Genomic DNA, 15,393 nt, shown 5'->3' with positions numbered 1-15,393 from the left:
AGGAGCAATTCACCGCGTTATATGCAACAAAGTGGGTAGTCACTTCCTAAATATTTCCTTGCATATGGAGTTGTTTATGAAACTGCATTTTTTCCTTAACAAGAAACAAAATGGGGGGGGGGGGGGGGGGGGAAGAGAAAAACCCCACACACGGCCACATATACACACACTTAATATTCAGCGTAGAAGAGATAATCTGTTATATAAGCCCACAGACAGACAATCCCCTTTTGCTTAAAGATGAAGTATCCATCAATGTTTGTCTCAAGCAGATGTAATCACAAGCAGTCAAGTCTGGAGGGCAGGACACTGCATGAATAATTCAAGCACTTCAGTCTACTTGATTGTGTGCAGATAAACACAAGTCAACCGCTAAACAGGTCAGCTGATAAACTTGTTTGTTCAGGACTAGCCACCCTCAACCAGATGCAGGCAGGACCACGCTGCAATTAGCGGCGGGATGGGATGGCTTTCAGGGGGATGCTGCAGCCCAAAAGAGGGGCAAAGCCTCTCCAGGCACCCGCTCCGGCCGGCCGAGCTCTCCCATCCCTCCGCTCCCTCCCGCCCCATTTTCGCCTGGAAGCACGCTCGGAGCAGCTCGGGCTGCTTTGTTTTCCTCCAGCACCATGCACATTGCTGTCAATTAAATAACAAGACAGCTTCACCTCCCCAAACTTCCCCCATCAGCCCAGCACTAGGCACGCAGCATATGTCACCAGGAACAACTAAAGCAGGCAGGGGATGCTCGGTGCAGGCTGGAAGCATCCGGCAAAGATTTATCTGCGGAGTTGCAAGGTAGCAAAGCTCCCAGCAAGGCACACCGACCACGCTCGGCCTCGCCACCCGGGAAATGCAAAATCCGGGTCAGGGAAGGCGGCAGCAGCGGCTCGGCTCCGCTTGCACCAGCCCCAGAGAAAACAGCCCCCGGGCGTTCCAAGGCTCCTCAGTCACCCTCCAGAAGCCAAGGCAGCAGACACTTCGCCTGGCTCAGCACCACGAGGAAGACACGCTACGTGGTCACGCCGCAAGATGGAGCAGAGGGCGGAGCGCCCCAGCCACAAGCTGACGAAGCCAGAGCCCAGCGGGCTCTCGCCCCCAGCCCCCACACTCGTCCCGCCGTGCAAAACCTCCCAGATCCATTTCCAGTTGCAGCCACGCACCGGTGCAAAACACCGCGCATCTCAGGGAAACGGCAATTGCTTCCAAAGCTCCAATCAAGAGAACAAGCTCGGCATCCTGCTGTATTATCTCAGCATCTCCCAGCGTTTGCAGAGTGAAGCCATTCAACACCCAGCACCCAGGCAGCAAGAGGTTCTCCCTCTGCCCAGAGCGGCCCGCGCTTGCAGCACTCCACTCCCTCGAGCATTTCCGAAGAGGCCGCAGGGTCCACGTCCCTCTGGACGCACGCGAAACAGGGACTGGGTCCTCGCAGGAGGCCACCACAGGCCTAAGCAAAAATTCTGAATTCAGGGGCATTTCTGGCTGCGCCGAGGCAAACCGCACCAGCGGCTCCCCTGAGCCGTCCAGCGGTCACACACGCCCTGCCTGCCCCCCGTCTGGGGGCTTGGGCTCCTGCGCAGCCCCCCAGGGCTCCTCATGAGCAGCGCTGCCTTGCAAGGACGCTTGTGTGTCCAGGCAGAAGCAACGAAGAGAAACAAGTCAGGATTATCTGCATGGAAGAAGATATTTTTAAAAAACTGAAGACTAAGCAGTAATTATTTTCGTTACCCTGTGACTACGTACCAGAAAGCTAAAGGGAAGCGTTGTGCGCGAAGGAGAGCAGCTTCACAGGCACGCTGCCTTGAATTTCATCAGTCAGCTAACGACACTTTCCTACTTCGGAGGGTGATGCTGCTGTTAAGCAAAACCACTTTGGAGTTGAACGGGGCCGATTTGCGAATGGCAAAGTTGATGTCAACTTCTATCTGCCTTAAGTTCTTAATTAGAACTACTTCTAAAACCAGTAAGCAGAGCAGCAGCACAAATAATCAGGTCTAATCTCAGTAATAACTTTATTCCTTTAAGTTTTACCATCATGTGCCCAGCCTTTAGGCTCTTTAACTATAATCTTATCAAGGTAGCACACCACATTCTGCTACGGCCTTCTCTATTTTTTCCTCCAGGCAAGTTACATATTAGACTGCGGGGTGGGGGTGGGGGGGGCAAGTACCAAACATTGCTTCATTTTCCAGATGCAAAGACAAATCCGTGACATTGAGCAACACACCGTATCAGTATCCCTGAAGATAATTCCCTTTAAGTCTCACACTACAGCACAGCGAGTATCAGGGGGTTACAACCTTGGAAACGGTCGTGTTGTACCAACCGCAAAACCAGAGGAAAACGCAGGAGATAACAGAATATTCCAAGTGCTGGGAATGTGCCATTCCAGGTACCTACCTCCCAGCGTGGAACACAAGGCTATTTTCACCCCATCTCATGAACACTATTCTCAAAACCCAAGTTTTTCCTGAATATAGGCAAAAACCTCACTGGCCTGCCATCACCCTGCAGTTCCCGATGTAACTGCTGGGCCATAGGATCTCACCTGGAGTCACATCCCCAGCTTCAGCACTGGCTCCCCATTTAGTGCAATCAGGGCCTATTTTATCTCAGGTTGAGAAAAGGGCAACAGGAGATCAATCAATCACAATTTCCCCCCTTTAAATTACTCACCTGTTTGTGCATTTCAATATTCAAACCATAGGACATTTCATAGTACTGGGGAATAAATAAAACAAAAAAAAAAAGAGCCAAGAAGAATTTGAATTAATTTAACATAAGGTATTTGCATAAGGTCATTACCAGAAAGCATCCTGGTCAAAACTGTGCTTAAAGCATTGGTAGCCAAGGAAATTATACGTTATAATAAGCAGATGTTTATAGGGTTTAAGTGGCATGCATTTAACAAGAGGACACTCCTTTTTACTCCTGTTTTCTCCTCCTAAGCTATTTAGAAAAACAAAGAGGCGCAGAGCTGTGTGACAGGCGTCTGCAGAGCCCTGGCAGAACAGGTACTGCCCGTAGTCTGGCCAAAAACCCAGTTTCTCACCGAGCTGGGGGTGGGGTATGGATTTATCTACCCCCCCCCCACCCTGACTCCAGCACTGCTGCTGGGAACCCAGGGAGCACCAACCCCTTCACCCCGCCGAGAAAGGGGGTGGCTGGCTCCTGCCACCCCCACCAGCAAACCCCCCACAGCCCTGCCATGCAAACTGTCCTCAAAAGACGCAATAAAAGAGCCCGAGTGGGAATCGTGGGGGGCTGCACCCCATCCCACCGAGCATCCCGGGGCACCCCCCAGTACGCCCTGCCCAGGGGGCCGCAGGCACCGGCAGAAAAGGGGTTAACAGGAAACTTGTTATTGCTCTCCTGGGCTGCTTCAACCTGGCACAGCCACCGGCAGGGCAGGCAGGGCAGGCAGCCGGCCCCCTCCCTGCGTGAGCCCGGGGCAGGGCGGCAGGTCCCTTGGGTGCCCACTCCAGCGGGGTGGAGAGGTCCTGGTCCCTGTCCCCCTCCCGCTGCCCCTCTCCCAGCACACGGCTGGGCTCCCAGCTAATGACATTTACAGCCTGATCCGAAATCTGATTAAAGTCTCTTACCATAACGTAATGGCGCTGCATTTCTGTCTTCTCGTTCGCCAGCTTGTCATACTCCACTTTCAGGCTGGGGGGGGGGGGGCAGAGCAAAGGGGTGAGACCCGGCAGGGCGGCGAGGCAGGGGCAGGGGCAAGGGCAGGCAGGGGAGGCGAGGCGGCAAGGCAGGGGCAGGCAGGGAAGGCGAGGCGGCAAGGCAGGGGCAGGGGCAGGCAGGGAAGGCGAGGCAAGGCAAGGCAGGGGCAGGGGCAGGCAGGGGAGGCGAGGCAAGGCAAGGCAGGGGCAGGGGCAGGCAGGGGAGGCGAGGCAAGGCAAGGCAAGGCAGGGGCAGGCAGGGGAGGCGAGGCAAGGCAGGGGCAGGGGCAGGCAGGGGAGGCGAGGCAAGGCAAGGCAGGGGCAGGGGCAGGCAGGGGAGGCGAGGCAAGGCAAGGCAGGGGCAGGGGCAGGCAGGGGAGGCGAGGCAAGGCAGGGGCAGGGGCAGGCAGGGGAGGCGAGGCAAGGCAAGGCAGGGGCAGGGGCAGGCAGGGGAGGCGAGGCAAGGCAAGGCAGGGGCAGGCAGGGGAGGCGAGGCAAGGCAAGGCAGGGGCAGGCAGGGGAGGCGAGGCAAGGCAAGGCAGGGGCAGGCAGGGGAGGCGAGGCAAGGCAAGGCAGGGGCAGGCAGGGGAGGCGAGGCAAGGCAGGGGCAGGCAGGGGAGGCGAGGCAAGGCAGGGGCAGGGGCAGGCAGGGGAGGCGAGGCAAGGCAGGGGCAGGGGCAGGCAGGGGAGGCGAGGCAAGGCAGGGGCAGGGGCAGGCAGGGGAGGCGAGGCAAGGCAAGGCAGGGGCAGGCAGGGGAGGCGAGGCAAGGCAAGGCAGGGGCAGGCAGGGGAGGCGAGGCAAGGCAGGGGCAGGGGCAGGCAGGGGAGGCGAGGCAAGGCAGGGGCAGGGGCAGGCAGGGGAGGCGAGGCAAGGCAGGGGCAGGGGCAGGCAGGGGAGGGGAGGCAAGGCAGGGGCAGGGGCAGGCAGGGGAGGCGAGGCAAGGCAGGGGCAGGGGCAGGCAGGGGAGGCGAGGCAAGGCAGGGGCAGGCAGGGGAGGCGAGGCAAGGCAGGGGCAGGCAGGGGAGGCGAGGCAAGGCAGGGGCAGGCAGGGGAGGCGAGGCAAGGCAGGGGCAGGCAGGGGAGGGGAGCGGCGCTGCCCGCAGCCGCGCCCCGGCCCCCCCGGGCTCACCTGTGGTACTGGGCTTGCAGGAACTGGAACTCGTCCTTGATCCGGTCGCAGGACTCGGCCACGGTGAATTTGAAGCCCGGCTGGCCCGGCTGGTGCGGAGCCTGCAGGGAGAGGCGCTCAGCACCGGAGCCGCGGAGCGGGGGGAGCGGGGCGAGGGGGAGCGGGACTCACCGGGTGCCGGCCCTGGGGGTACATGGCAGGGCTGGGGGGGGTCACTGGAGCCAGCCGCGCCGTGCCTCGCTACGGCGATCGCGACGTGCGCTGCTGCCCGGAGCGCTCCCGGAGAGGCCGAGAACTGGAACAAAGAGACGAGAGGAAAAGTCCGTGCGGGGGGCGGAGGAGGGGGGATGGGGGGCGGGGGGGGTGGGGGAGCGGGCCTGACTGCGGGCCCCCCACCCCCCGCGCAAAGCCACCGCACCGCCGGGGCCGCGCTGCGCGCCCGCGGAGCCCAGCCCGGCCCGAGCTGCCCGCAGCCGCCGGGGCCAGGTGCGGCCCCCCCCCGCCCCGCGGCGCTCCGCTCCCTCGCCCCCCCCGCTTGCCGGCGGCCGCTCTCGGAAAAAAAAAAAAAATAAAAAATGAAAAAACCACACGCAGAGACACACACACACAAAATAATAAAAAAGCAACAACAAAACGCAACCAAAGGAGCCCCGGAGGAAGGAGGATCCCGCGGGATTCCTGCTGCGAGAAGAAGGGGGAAGCAAAGCCAGGAACTAACGCCGGAGCACGACGGCCATGGAGGAGAGGAGGAGGGGGGAGAAGGCCGTACACATCCGACTTCCCGGGCGCCGCGGGCATGCGAAGTGCGAGCGGTGCCTCCGCCGCGGTTCCCCCGCCCGGGGGCGGCCGTTCAGCTACGTCCAGCCGGTATCGCCGTAACTCCACAAGCCATGCTGCTGCTGCTCCTGCTGCCCCGAGGTCCGGGGTGCTGGGGTGCCGCGGTGGGGGGTGCCGGTGCGCGGAGCGGAGCCCCGCACGGCGGAGCGCGGCAGCCCCGGAGCACGCGGTCCGCGCCGCCGCCGCCAGAGCGCTGGGGCGAAGCGGGGCGGGGGAACAAAACCCGGGCGGCCCCTCCGCCGCCGCCCAATAGCCGGCCGGAAAACCCACGTGGGGGACAGAAATGCCCGCAGCTGACTGGGCGACTACAGCGGAGACGTCACAATGCCCAGACTTGTGTCTGAAACGATGAGAGACTGAGCGGCGGCGGCGGGCCACGCCCCCATCAGGCCACGCCCTTTCGGTAAACCACGCCTCCCAGCCAGACAGGCCCCGCCCCGCCTCCCCACCGCCCCGGCCCGGTTCCGCTGCCCGTGGGGCCCCGCCACGGCCCGTGGGGTCCCGGTGGGGCCCAGGCGCTGCCCGTGGGGTCCCGGTGGCGCTCCCGGTGCGGCCCCGCCGCTGTATCACCGTAACGCCCGCCCCGCTGCGCGGCCGCCGCTTGGCCGTGCGGGGGCTGGGGGGGGGGCTGGGCCCTGCCCGGTGCTACCGGGGCAGGGCGGGGGGGAACCGGGTGTAACGGGGGGCGCGGGTAACGCCGCCTCGGGGGCGCACAGGCCGGCCGGGCTGACCCCGGGGCGCTGAGCCCGGGGGGGGCGAGCCCGGGGCGGGGGGTGAGGAGCCCCGGGGGGCTACGGAGGTCGGGGGTGTACGGAGGTCGGGGGGCGCCGAACCCCGGTGGGCAGGAGTGCGGCCCCCCGCGGCCCTCCGCATCCTCACGCGTGGGCCCGGCCGATGGCGACACAAAATGGCTCCTCACCCTCACGTCACACGGAGCCTCCCTACCCCACGTGGGGCCCCCTCAGCAAACCCCCCCGCCCTTCAACCAATCAAACCCCACCGAGCGCTCGGCTCTTTCAACTCTATTGGCTGAAGGGAGCCGGGCAGCCGCGGAGGGGGGGGGCGCTGTCAATCAAAGCCACGCGGGGCCGGAGCGCTGACAAACGCGGCTGCCGCGGAGCCCCCCGCCCGCAGCCCCCCCGGCATGGCGGCTTAATTAGCTCGGGATGGCTTTTCCTCCAGCTCAAACAATCTGTCACTGCCGCGCGGCGCGGGCAGCCGCGCATAAAGAAGTAAGCAGAGGCTAAATATCAATTTGATTTTGTGTATCAAAGGAATATTTTAGGTTTTTCTCCCCAGTAATGAAACGCGTCCATTTAAATAACGAAAGGCGGGCGGGGGGGCAACACAAAAAATGAAAAATCATAACCCCCCCCCCCACACACACCCCTCAAAAAAAAAAAAGAAAAAAAAAAGAAAAAAGGAAATAAAAAAATACACACCCCCCCCAGGCGGTGGTCGCGCTGCGCGGGGAACGCGCCCCCCCCCCCCCGTCCCCGGGCAGGGGGCTAGAGGAGCCCCCCCTGGGATGTGGGGGTGTCCCGGCCCCCCCGGCCTGGCCCCGCCGCTAATTGGCTGCGCTCCGGCTGTTGACGTGCAAAAAGTGTCAGGCGTCGGCGCTGCCCATTGGCCGAGGCGGCCGGCCCCGCCCTGTCCCCACGTGGGGTGCGGGCGGGGAGGTGGGAGCGCGCAAAACCCGGCGCGGAATTAAAGACGCGGAGCCAAAGCCACTGCGCTCCCTGCTCCCCACCCCCCGCCGAGGTTTTAATTTCCCCTCCCTTTTGCTCCTTTTTGATTTCCCCCCGCAGAGGCAGTAGCTCCCTGCGAAGCGGGGGTGCACGTCGGGGTGCACAGGGGGGTGCTGAGCCCCCCCAGGACCGCAGCCCCGGGCAGGCTGTGCTAGGCAAGCAGGTGCAGGGAGAGCCCCCATGCAAGCCACCATGGGCGAGCGTGGGCCCGCAGCCCGTGCAGCCACGCCGGGGGTCTCCTGAGACCGCCTGTGCCTGGAGGAACAGCAAAAATTAATGGCAACTGGTAACCCTGGAAATATTAGCGGTGAAACCGGTGCTTATTTTTCCTGTAAAGTGCTCTCCCTGGCAGTTCACGCTGCCGAGTACATCCAAGGCAACATCTATTTAGTGGAAAAACGTGACCGATGCTCCCGGTGTCACACACTCGCATCGGTCCCAGGAGGATGGCAAAGCAAAGGCAGCAGCACCTGAAAATCCTCCCCTCCGCGTGACCCTTGAGGACAGAACACGCTGCCCTCCCTCGCCACGCTGCCCTTGCCCCCCAGCACAGCAGCAGGCTGCTGGAGCTGCCCACCATTCCTGCAGGCTGATGGAGGCTGAAGCGACCCGTGATAATTCTCCAAATCGCTGTGTGTTGGCCTCCACGCTTGCTCTTGGGTTTGCAGATATTTGTTAATTTTTCACAGCTGAGGAAGGTTAATTGATCTTCCCCCCCCCTCCCGTGCCCGGCAGGTTCGTGCTGACCCTGCAGCTGCAGCAGCGTGGGGCCAGGGTGGGTGCTGCTGGGTGCTGAGACCCTGCGAGCCCCCGCTGAGCACTCGTGTTCCCTGCGGATCCTCACCCTGCGCCCGACTGAGCTGGAAAAATGCAAATAAATGGGGTGATTCCAATGGCAGGGCCGAGCCAGAGCCTCCACCCAAGGGGCCCTCTGGAGCCTGATTCCGTGGACACAGGGACACGGGGACAGCAGTGAAAAGCAGTGATTTTGCACTGAGAATTAATTTCGTTGCTGAAAATAGAACACATTAGATGAGCCGCTTCCCTCCCCCAGCGGTACTTATGGACAAATTCTGATTTTTATTTAATGGTTTCCCCGAAAAGGTTGTAATTTTCTTCACATTCCCATCTAGCTGTAGCTCCAGCGCTGTTGTGGTGAACTCAAACGACCAAGAATGCCTCTCGTTAATTGATATTCCTCACACTAGGACTGCACTGAAATAGCAGATGTTTTATTTTAGCTTATTAAAACTCACCTGTTTGAAAAAAGAAAAAAAAAAAGAACTATTAGGGGTGAAATGAAACATTCTGGTTCATATTGATTTAAAATCTACTTAAATTGATATTTGCACATCCCAATTATAAACTGTGATCTTTTCCCATAAGTTATTTTTCTTTTTCTGAGGTTTTGGGGTTTTTTTCTCTTAATGATCCTAGGAAAAGCCTCACTGGGAGAAGCCCCCAGCTCCTCTCCCAGCCAGCCAGCCTGCGCTGCCACCAGGTGCCTTTGTCACCGCAGACGGGGGATGTCACATCCCTCCTCAGTGGGTGACATGGGGCAGGAGGGAGGCAAGAGGGGGGGTCTTCTCCCCAGCATGTTGCTGCCTGAGCTGGGGCAGCCAGCCCCCCCCAGATGAGGATGAGGGCTGCAGGGATGGTCAGCGAAGGCCAGTGGCCCCGTGCAGCCCCTGCGTGCATCGTTCGGGTGCCTTGCAAAGGGCAGCTGCCCACAGGGACATGGCAGTGGAGCACCCCAGGGTGAGCAGAGCACAGAAGGTGTTGGGGGTCCTGAGGGTGATGCGCTGGTCCCTCTCTTAGGGTGTCAGTGTCCCATGGGTGCTTTTGGCCAAGCTGTGCCCCATCCACTGTGCCAGGATGCCCGGGCGCACTGTGGGCTTGCAGCCCTGGCACCTGCGAGCTCTCACAGCTGTGCGAAAGGGAACAGGAGATGTCCTCACCCACCCCGTCTGGGGAGAAACCTCAGGCTCCGCTTCTGGGCACGGGGTGTTGTGACACTGTCCCGTCCCCACCGCAATGCCACCCTTTGGGGAAACTGCCCGAGCTGCCCTTCCCCTTCCCAAACAGCCCGTGTGGGTCAAGAGCCACGGCACCCCATCCTCTCGTCACCGATGCTGCAGCATCGGCCACCCCGGCTGGCCCCAGCCCAGCGGTGGGTGTACGCAGCCCCTCCATAGCCCTGCTCCCAAGGGCCGGGCCGTGCTGCAGCTGTAGGAAACAGGATGGAAAGAATCCTGCGGGATAAGGTTTGTTGCAGCTGGCAGGGTCCCACACAGCCATAGTCATCCTGCTCACCTCCAGCCTCCCTGCAAGGCATCGGGTCCGCAATGCCAGCGATAGGAAATGCGATTTTCTCCTTCCACCACACTTTGTCTCCTCTTCACATGCCCTGTGTCTCGTGACCCCTGGAAGAGGCTGGCTCCAGCTTCAGCACAGCTTCATCCGTCCACCTGGATTTGCTGGTGAGAGAAGGTGGCAGGGGGGAAAATGGAGAAACCTCTGTGCATGCACACACGTGCGCGCACACACGCACGTGCAGGCACACGCACGCACACGTGCAGGCACACGCACACCCACCGGTCACTGGGTCACTTCTGCTCCCACCTTGTTCCCCAGCCACCGTGACCGGCTGAGCTCACCCCGCGTGCCAGCGGTGCTCCCCGTGCCCGGCAGCGTGACGGCAGCTGCCCCGAGAGGTGGCTTTATCGTTGACAAGCTGGTCCCGGCCCCAGTCAATAGTGTGTGTTTACATTTCAGGTGACACTATCTGCCCTCCGCACAGGGCAGGACCCTGCCTGCCAAATTTCCTTTAGCTTTCAAGTTTATCTAAACAAGGATTTCAGAGCTGGGAAGGCAGTGAAACGCATACTAATGACCGACCACGGAGAGCCGGGAGAGCTATCAGCAAGTTTATTTTGCTTTGTGGGGAAGCTCGGGTTTATCTGCTCTTGGCAGTAAGGTTTTATAGCCCCCCTGGCAAGAGAGGGTTCAATCCTGCAACCGCTTCTGGCCCCAGGATCCCTCGCAAGGGCTGGGGTCAGCAAAAGCCTCTCTCAGTTTTGGGTGTTCCCACTAGTGATGCTCTGAGCACCCGCAGCCAGTGCGAGTGAGTATCTACACAACAGACTGTGTGCTGGCCTCGAGCTTTTCCAGTTTTTCCTTTTTTCCTCTCCAGAGCAAAGATGGGGGCTCCAGGTAGGAAAAATGCACCCGCACAAAGCTGTGGGAGGGCGGAGAGGTGGGGGGCCCTCCCGTGGGAAGGGGCCTGAGCCCCTGATAGGGCTCAGAGCCTGGACCCCAGCCTGCGGATGCAGCGCACCTCCTCGAATGCCTCGGAAGGTTTAAGCAGAACTTTTCTCTCTGCTCCACAGCAACTACAGGAAACTGAAAGCAGCGTGCCGGGGTCCTCTGGGCCAGCGGCAGGAGCGGTGGGCATCGCAGTTGCCCCCCACAGCCATACATGCGCATCCGCATCCAGCACCGCCAAGAAGCTGCCGGGCTGTTTCCGAGCCCCCGCAGCCTGGCGCGCAGGCGGAGATAGGGAAGAGCGTCGGTTCCTGGTGTTGCCACAACAGGCCCCGATTACCCCGTAACTCCCATTGACATCACCCTCATCTGCAGGATTTGCTTGAGCAATCCCCGCGCCGGCCCAGCCCAGCGCCTCTGGGCTGCAGTGGCCCAGCCAGGGGCTGCCCGGGCAGGGGGGCCTGGGAGGCAGCAAACCCGCTGGGGACTGGCCGCAAACCCCTCCGGGCACCGAACCAGGGCCCCAGCCTCCAAAGCAAATGTTATCTCCCCCATCCTCCTGCGGCTGGGTTGGGAGGTGCAAGGAGGTGGGTGAGGGGGGTACAGATGGGGACAGACAGTGCCGGAGAGAGGAAGGGAGAGCCCCAGGACCTCCCGGTGGCACTGCAGCTTGGAAGAGCTGCCGTCCCGCCTGCCAGAAAAGCCTCGGCCCATCCACTCATTTGCAAAGTTTTGGCCAAGAAGTTGTGTCCAACAGGAGGAGCTGGTGGAGGGATGGGACCCCGCACCCGCTAACGGGGCTTGGCTGCAGCTCAGCTCCAAACCCAGCAGCTCCGGCACTGCTGGCTCCGTCAAACAACTCACTGGTGTCCAAATCCAGATGGGGAAAACAGGGCATCGGAGAGCTCTTTGCAGGCAGGGAAGTGGTGTTCCCTGCCCCAGCCTGCCTCCCTGACCCCTGCCTGCATCCCTGCATCTCTGCATCCAGTCCCAGTGCTGCCCCAGTCTCCCAGCTCGCAGGGACCCCCTGGACCACAGGTGAGCTTCAGCAGAGCCCAAAGAAGTGCTGGCCTTGTGCATTCAACCAGCACTGGTCACGCTGGGGCCCCGGCACTGCATCTGCTCCCAGGATAGCAACACCATGCGCTTATGTGTATTTAACGCCAGGTGCGACCCAGAGGGAGGTGGCAGAGGAGAGCCTGGCCGCTCTCCGCGGGGAGAGCAGGTTCAGCTGGGCCTGCTGAGCCTCCCTGGGCACCAGAGCCAGGGCCAGCCCCACGCCAGACTCTTGCCCCCATGGCCGGAGCCAGGTTGCTCACGGATGCTCACGGATGCTCGCGGGTGCTCGTGGGTGCTCGCCACCCCCGGAGCCTGTGCCGTCGGCACTCTGCTCCCCATGCTCACCTGCCCTCCCTTCCCGGGGCGAGCAGCTCAGCCCAGGCTTTTGCTGTATACTGTCTAATTATAGATATTATATTGCAAATGGCTTTTGGGCCTGCTAATGGTATTACTGGTGTTATTCTTCTACTTGTTAATTATAACCAATTTGTTTGGGATGCCTTCCCAGTTTTCGTCTGTAATTGCTCTCCCCGTTCCCTGATGACTGTGACTCAGCAGAAACTCTGCAGTTTCGCTCAGGGATGATATTACTCTTTGTCTCTCCTGCCAAGCGTGGCTGCAGACGGCTGCCTGTGCAGCACGGCTACCGCTCCGGCCCCACCGGTGGCCACACTCCAGCCCGACCGAGCAGCTCGGGGACCGGGAGGGATGTGGGATGGCGGTAGCATGGGGCTGGCATCTGCGCCAGGTTGGAAGCGGGCGCAGTGGCAGCCTGGCTGTGCAGCTCCCTGTCCCCAGATGTGGCATCACCTGCCAGAGCTGTTGGGTTCAGGCCTGGGGATGCTCATAAGCAACTTGCTGAATCAGGGCTGCGGCCCATAAACCATTATAGGATTCCGCCTGTGAAAGCTCTGTACGACTAAAGGCTTAGCCAAGGAAAGAGGAAAATATTAAACGGATTGTTTTCTTTTTATTATTGCTAAATGCTAAAGAAGTTTGCTCTTCTCCTCTCCCCAGCATTAACTGCAGATAAGTTATTTGGAAAGCAAGTATTTCACCAGAACAGCCGTTCAAGTAGTCTAATACACACATTAGAGTCTATTTGCACTTAAAAGGAGTGGGAGGTATTAAATCAGCCTCTGGCCAGATAGTCATTGTATAAACAAGAGCTGTTAACTCCTACTTGATAGCAGTGATAGCAAGGGAAAGGAAAACAGCCCTGCAGTGTCCTGACCAACCTGACACAACACGTTTTAGGTCTGGGGGGGGGAAAAAAACCAACAAAAAACCACCAAACCCCCGGGGAGTTCATGACTGAGGGGCTGCAGGAGGGTGGCTGCCCACGCCGGGCTGGGCTCTGCAGGCAAGGATGCTCCTGCCCATCCAGCACCACCTTGCCCGCACGCCCTTGCACTGGCAGCAGCTGGCACAGCTGGCACAGCTGGGGCTGCAGCGGCATCACACCGGCACCAACCGGACAAGCAGCGTGGTGGCACCTTTGCCTGACCCCGGACCTGCTAAGGCCACCAGCAGCGAGGGGTGGCGGGGTGATCTGCAGCCCCAGCGCTCACCGATGGTGGGTCTCCATCCTCCTGGGTCCTGAGCAGCCCGAGCCCCCCCTCCAGCGTGCACGGGGCCAGGGGGACGGAGGGCTGCACAGCGCCGCTCGCTCCCGAGCAAAGCTGGGTATTAATGAAATTTATGAGTCAGAGCGAGCAAAAGAAACTGTTTTCAGCTGACTTCACTCACCACTTCCTCTGCTCGCGTTCGCCTCCCCCAGCAGCCCACTTATCTTCCCCCTGGAGCGGTGCCCACCCTCCCTGCCCGATACGCCTCTATCGCTAACAGGCCCGAGCATTCAGCACCAGGATTGCTTCTGAGTTTGCTCACTCACTCACTCAAGCACTCTCAAGTTGTTCTCTGTGGCTAATCAAATGTCAAAACAAGCTACCCCTGTGATTTTGAGAGCTTTTAAACAGGAAGACATTTACCACTGATACATGAGAGCCGTGCACATTTGTCTGGGGCTCAGCCTGGGACGGGTTTCAGCCATAGCTCGGGACTGGTTTCAGTCGCAGCCAGTATCTGCTGGGTAGGAGCTATTTTGTGGTCTCTCTCTGGAGGAATAACGACTGCAGGAGCCCCTGGCAGCAGTCCCACTGCTCGCCCAAAGCCAGCATCGCTGTCTCCCACGGGGACAGGGTTCTTTCCCTCTGGCCGGTGGGCAGGAGGTGGCTGCCAGCACGGGTGGGCAGCACCCCTCCGTCCCCACGCACCCCACTCCTTGGCTCGTTAAACCGTGGTTTATAGCCTGATTCTAAATCACGTGCCTCAGGACTGAAGCAGTGAGCTTTCAGTGGAGAAGCGGTAATTTCTGAGCCGTCCAGAAGCCCCCAGAAAAGGCCCTGGGGGCCTTTCAGTTTCTGCAGCAAGGTGCAGCACCCACAGAGCCCCCGACCCACCACAGGCCAGCGCGAGCCCACGGCTGCAGAAGAACAGGACCCTGCATGAAGGACAGGTTTGATTTCAGAGTCGCCTGGGCAGTCTCCCTGCAGCTTTGAAATGGAAACTGTCCTTCATGGAGGTACCTGCTCTGCTGCAGCCAAGGCTGGTCAAGACCCATGGTGGGACTCTGCCAAGGGCCCCACACAGCCTGGGTACCCCCCTCTCCAACCCTGGAGCATCACCCTGCTCAGGGGAAGGGCTCAGAGCCCCTGGCCCTAGCGGGGGGCTGTCAGCAGGGCCCCCCCATCCTCAGCATGCCCCTGCTCCGTGGGAGAGCCTGTCTCCCAGTACCACCCACACGGGATGAAAGGCGCAGCGTGGGGTTTGGGATGCCCCGACACGCTGGCGGGGCTCCAGCATTGTGCAGCCGGGCTGCCTTGTGCTCTCCAGCCCCGGGAAGGAGCCGGCTGGGAGCTGGAGGTTCAACAAAGGGCTTGTTTTACCCTGGCAAGGCAACAGCGCTGGGCTTTCAGTGAAGTGGCCAACAATTACGTGCTGCCTGTGAGGATGTCTGAGGCGTTTCACCGAAGCGAGAAGAAGATGGAAGATGGAGCAGATGAAGAGGTCGCTCATCATCCCCAATGAAACACAGCATTTGTCTGCAGAAGGTTTGCCCCAAAAGCTGCCTGGGCGCTGCAGGGCTGAGGGATGCTCCCTTCCCCGGGAGCCCACCGGCTCTGCTGTGGGCAGCTGGTGATTTCCCTCTGGTGGGATTAGCCCTCCCTTAGAGGCTGCCTGAGGAGACAGGGCAGCACACTGCACTGCCCAGGCCTCTGCTCCCCCAGCCAGCGAGGGCACCCAGCTCCAAGCGGCTCCGGCTGCCACAGCACTTGCACCCAGCCTTCAAATCCACCACTTATCCCAACTGAAGGCTGAGCAGAAGCTGCTCACAGGAGCTGCCAGGTTTGCACGACGCTCGCCCTGTGTTTTCCGCTTTCCTCCCAGCACATCTCCAGCATCTTTAAAAAAAAAAATTAAAAAAAAATACCCACAGCTTCCTGAAGGCTCCACAACAGAGAGAGATGCTTCTGTTGCTCAATCTGTTGCTGGTCTGGAAACGAAGCATCTCGCTCCTCAGCAACATTTAATCAAACACGAAGAGCGTACGCACGCACGTCAATCCGAGCAGTGAGCCCTGGTGCTGCCATCAGCCAGAAGCACAGCGATGCACGCAGGGTC

The 15,393-nt window shown here is 60.4% G+C and overlaps 1 protein-coding gene across 10 annotated transcripts in view; it reads right to left on the bottom strand.

The window, feature by feature from the left end:
* The window catches only part of TLE3 (TLE family member 3, transcriptional corepressor), a 31,087-nt gene extending 25,238 nt beyond the window's left edge, over positions 1–5,849 (bottom strand). For 7 of the 10 annotated variants that reach the window (XM_040601398.1, XM_040601401.1, XM_040601400.1 and 4 more), the window contains exons 1-5: positions 5,520–5,849; positions 4,973–5,096; positions 4,802–4,902; positions 3,603–3,666; positions 2,677–2,721 (exon numbers count right to left, since the gene is read on the bottom strand). In XM_040601398.1, coding sequence (XP_040457332.1) covers positions 2,677–2,721; positions 3,603–3,666; positions 4,802–4,902; positions 4,973–4,996 — 234 coding nt within the window. In that variant the 5' untranslated portion in view covers positions 4,997–5,096; positions 5,520–5,849. The remainder of the gene's footprint in view (positions 1–2,676; positions 2,722–3,602; positions 3,667–4,801; positions 4,903–4,972; positions 5,097–5,519) is intronic. The other 3 variants (XM_040601402.1, XM_040601406.1, XM_040601399.1) reach the window with 2 other exon arrangements.
* Positions 5,850–15,393: the final 9,544 nt, after the last annotated feature.

The sequence above is a fragment of the Falco naumanni genome, chromosome 7, assembly GCF_017639655.2.
Source record: "Falco naumanni isolate bFalNau1 chromosome 7, bFalNau1.pat, whole genome shotgun sequence".
Classification (NCBI taxonomy): Eukaryota; Metazoa; Chordata; class Aves; order Falconiformes; family Falconidae; genus Falco; species Falco naumanni.
The sequence above is the reverse complement of the archived record's forward strand: the minus strand, read 5'-3'. Positions and strand labels throughout refer to the sequence as shown.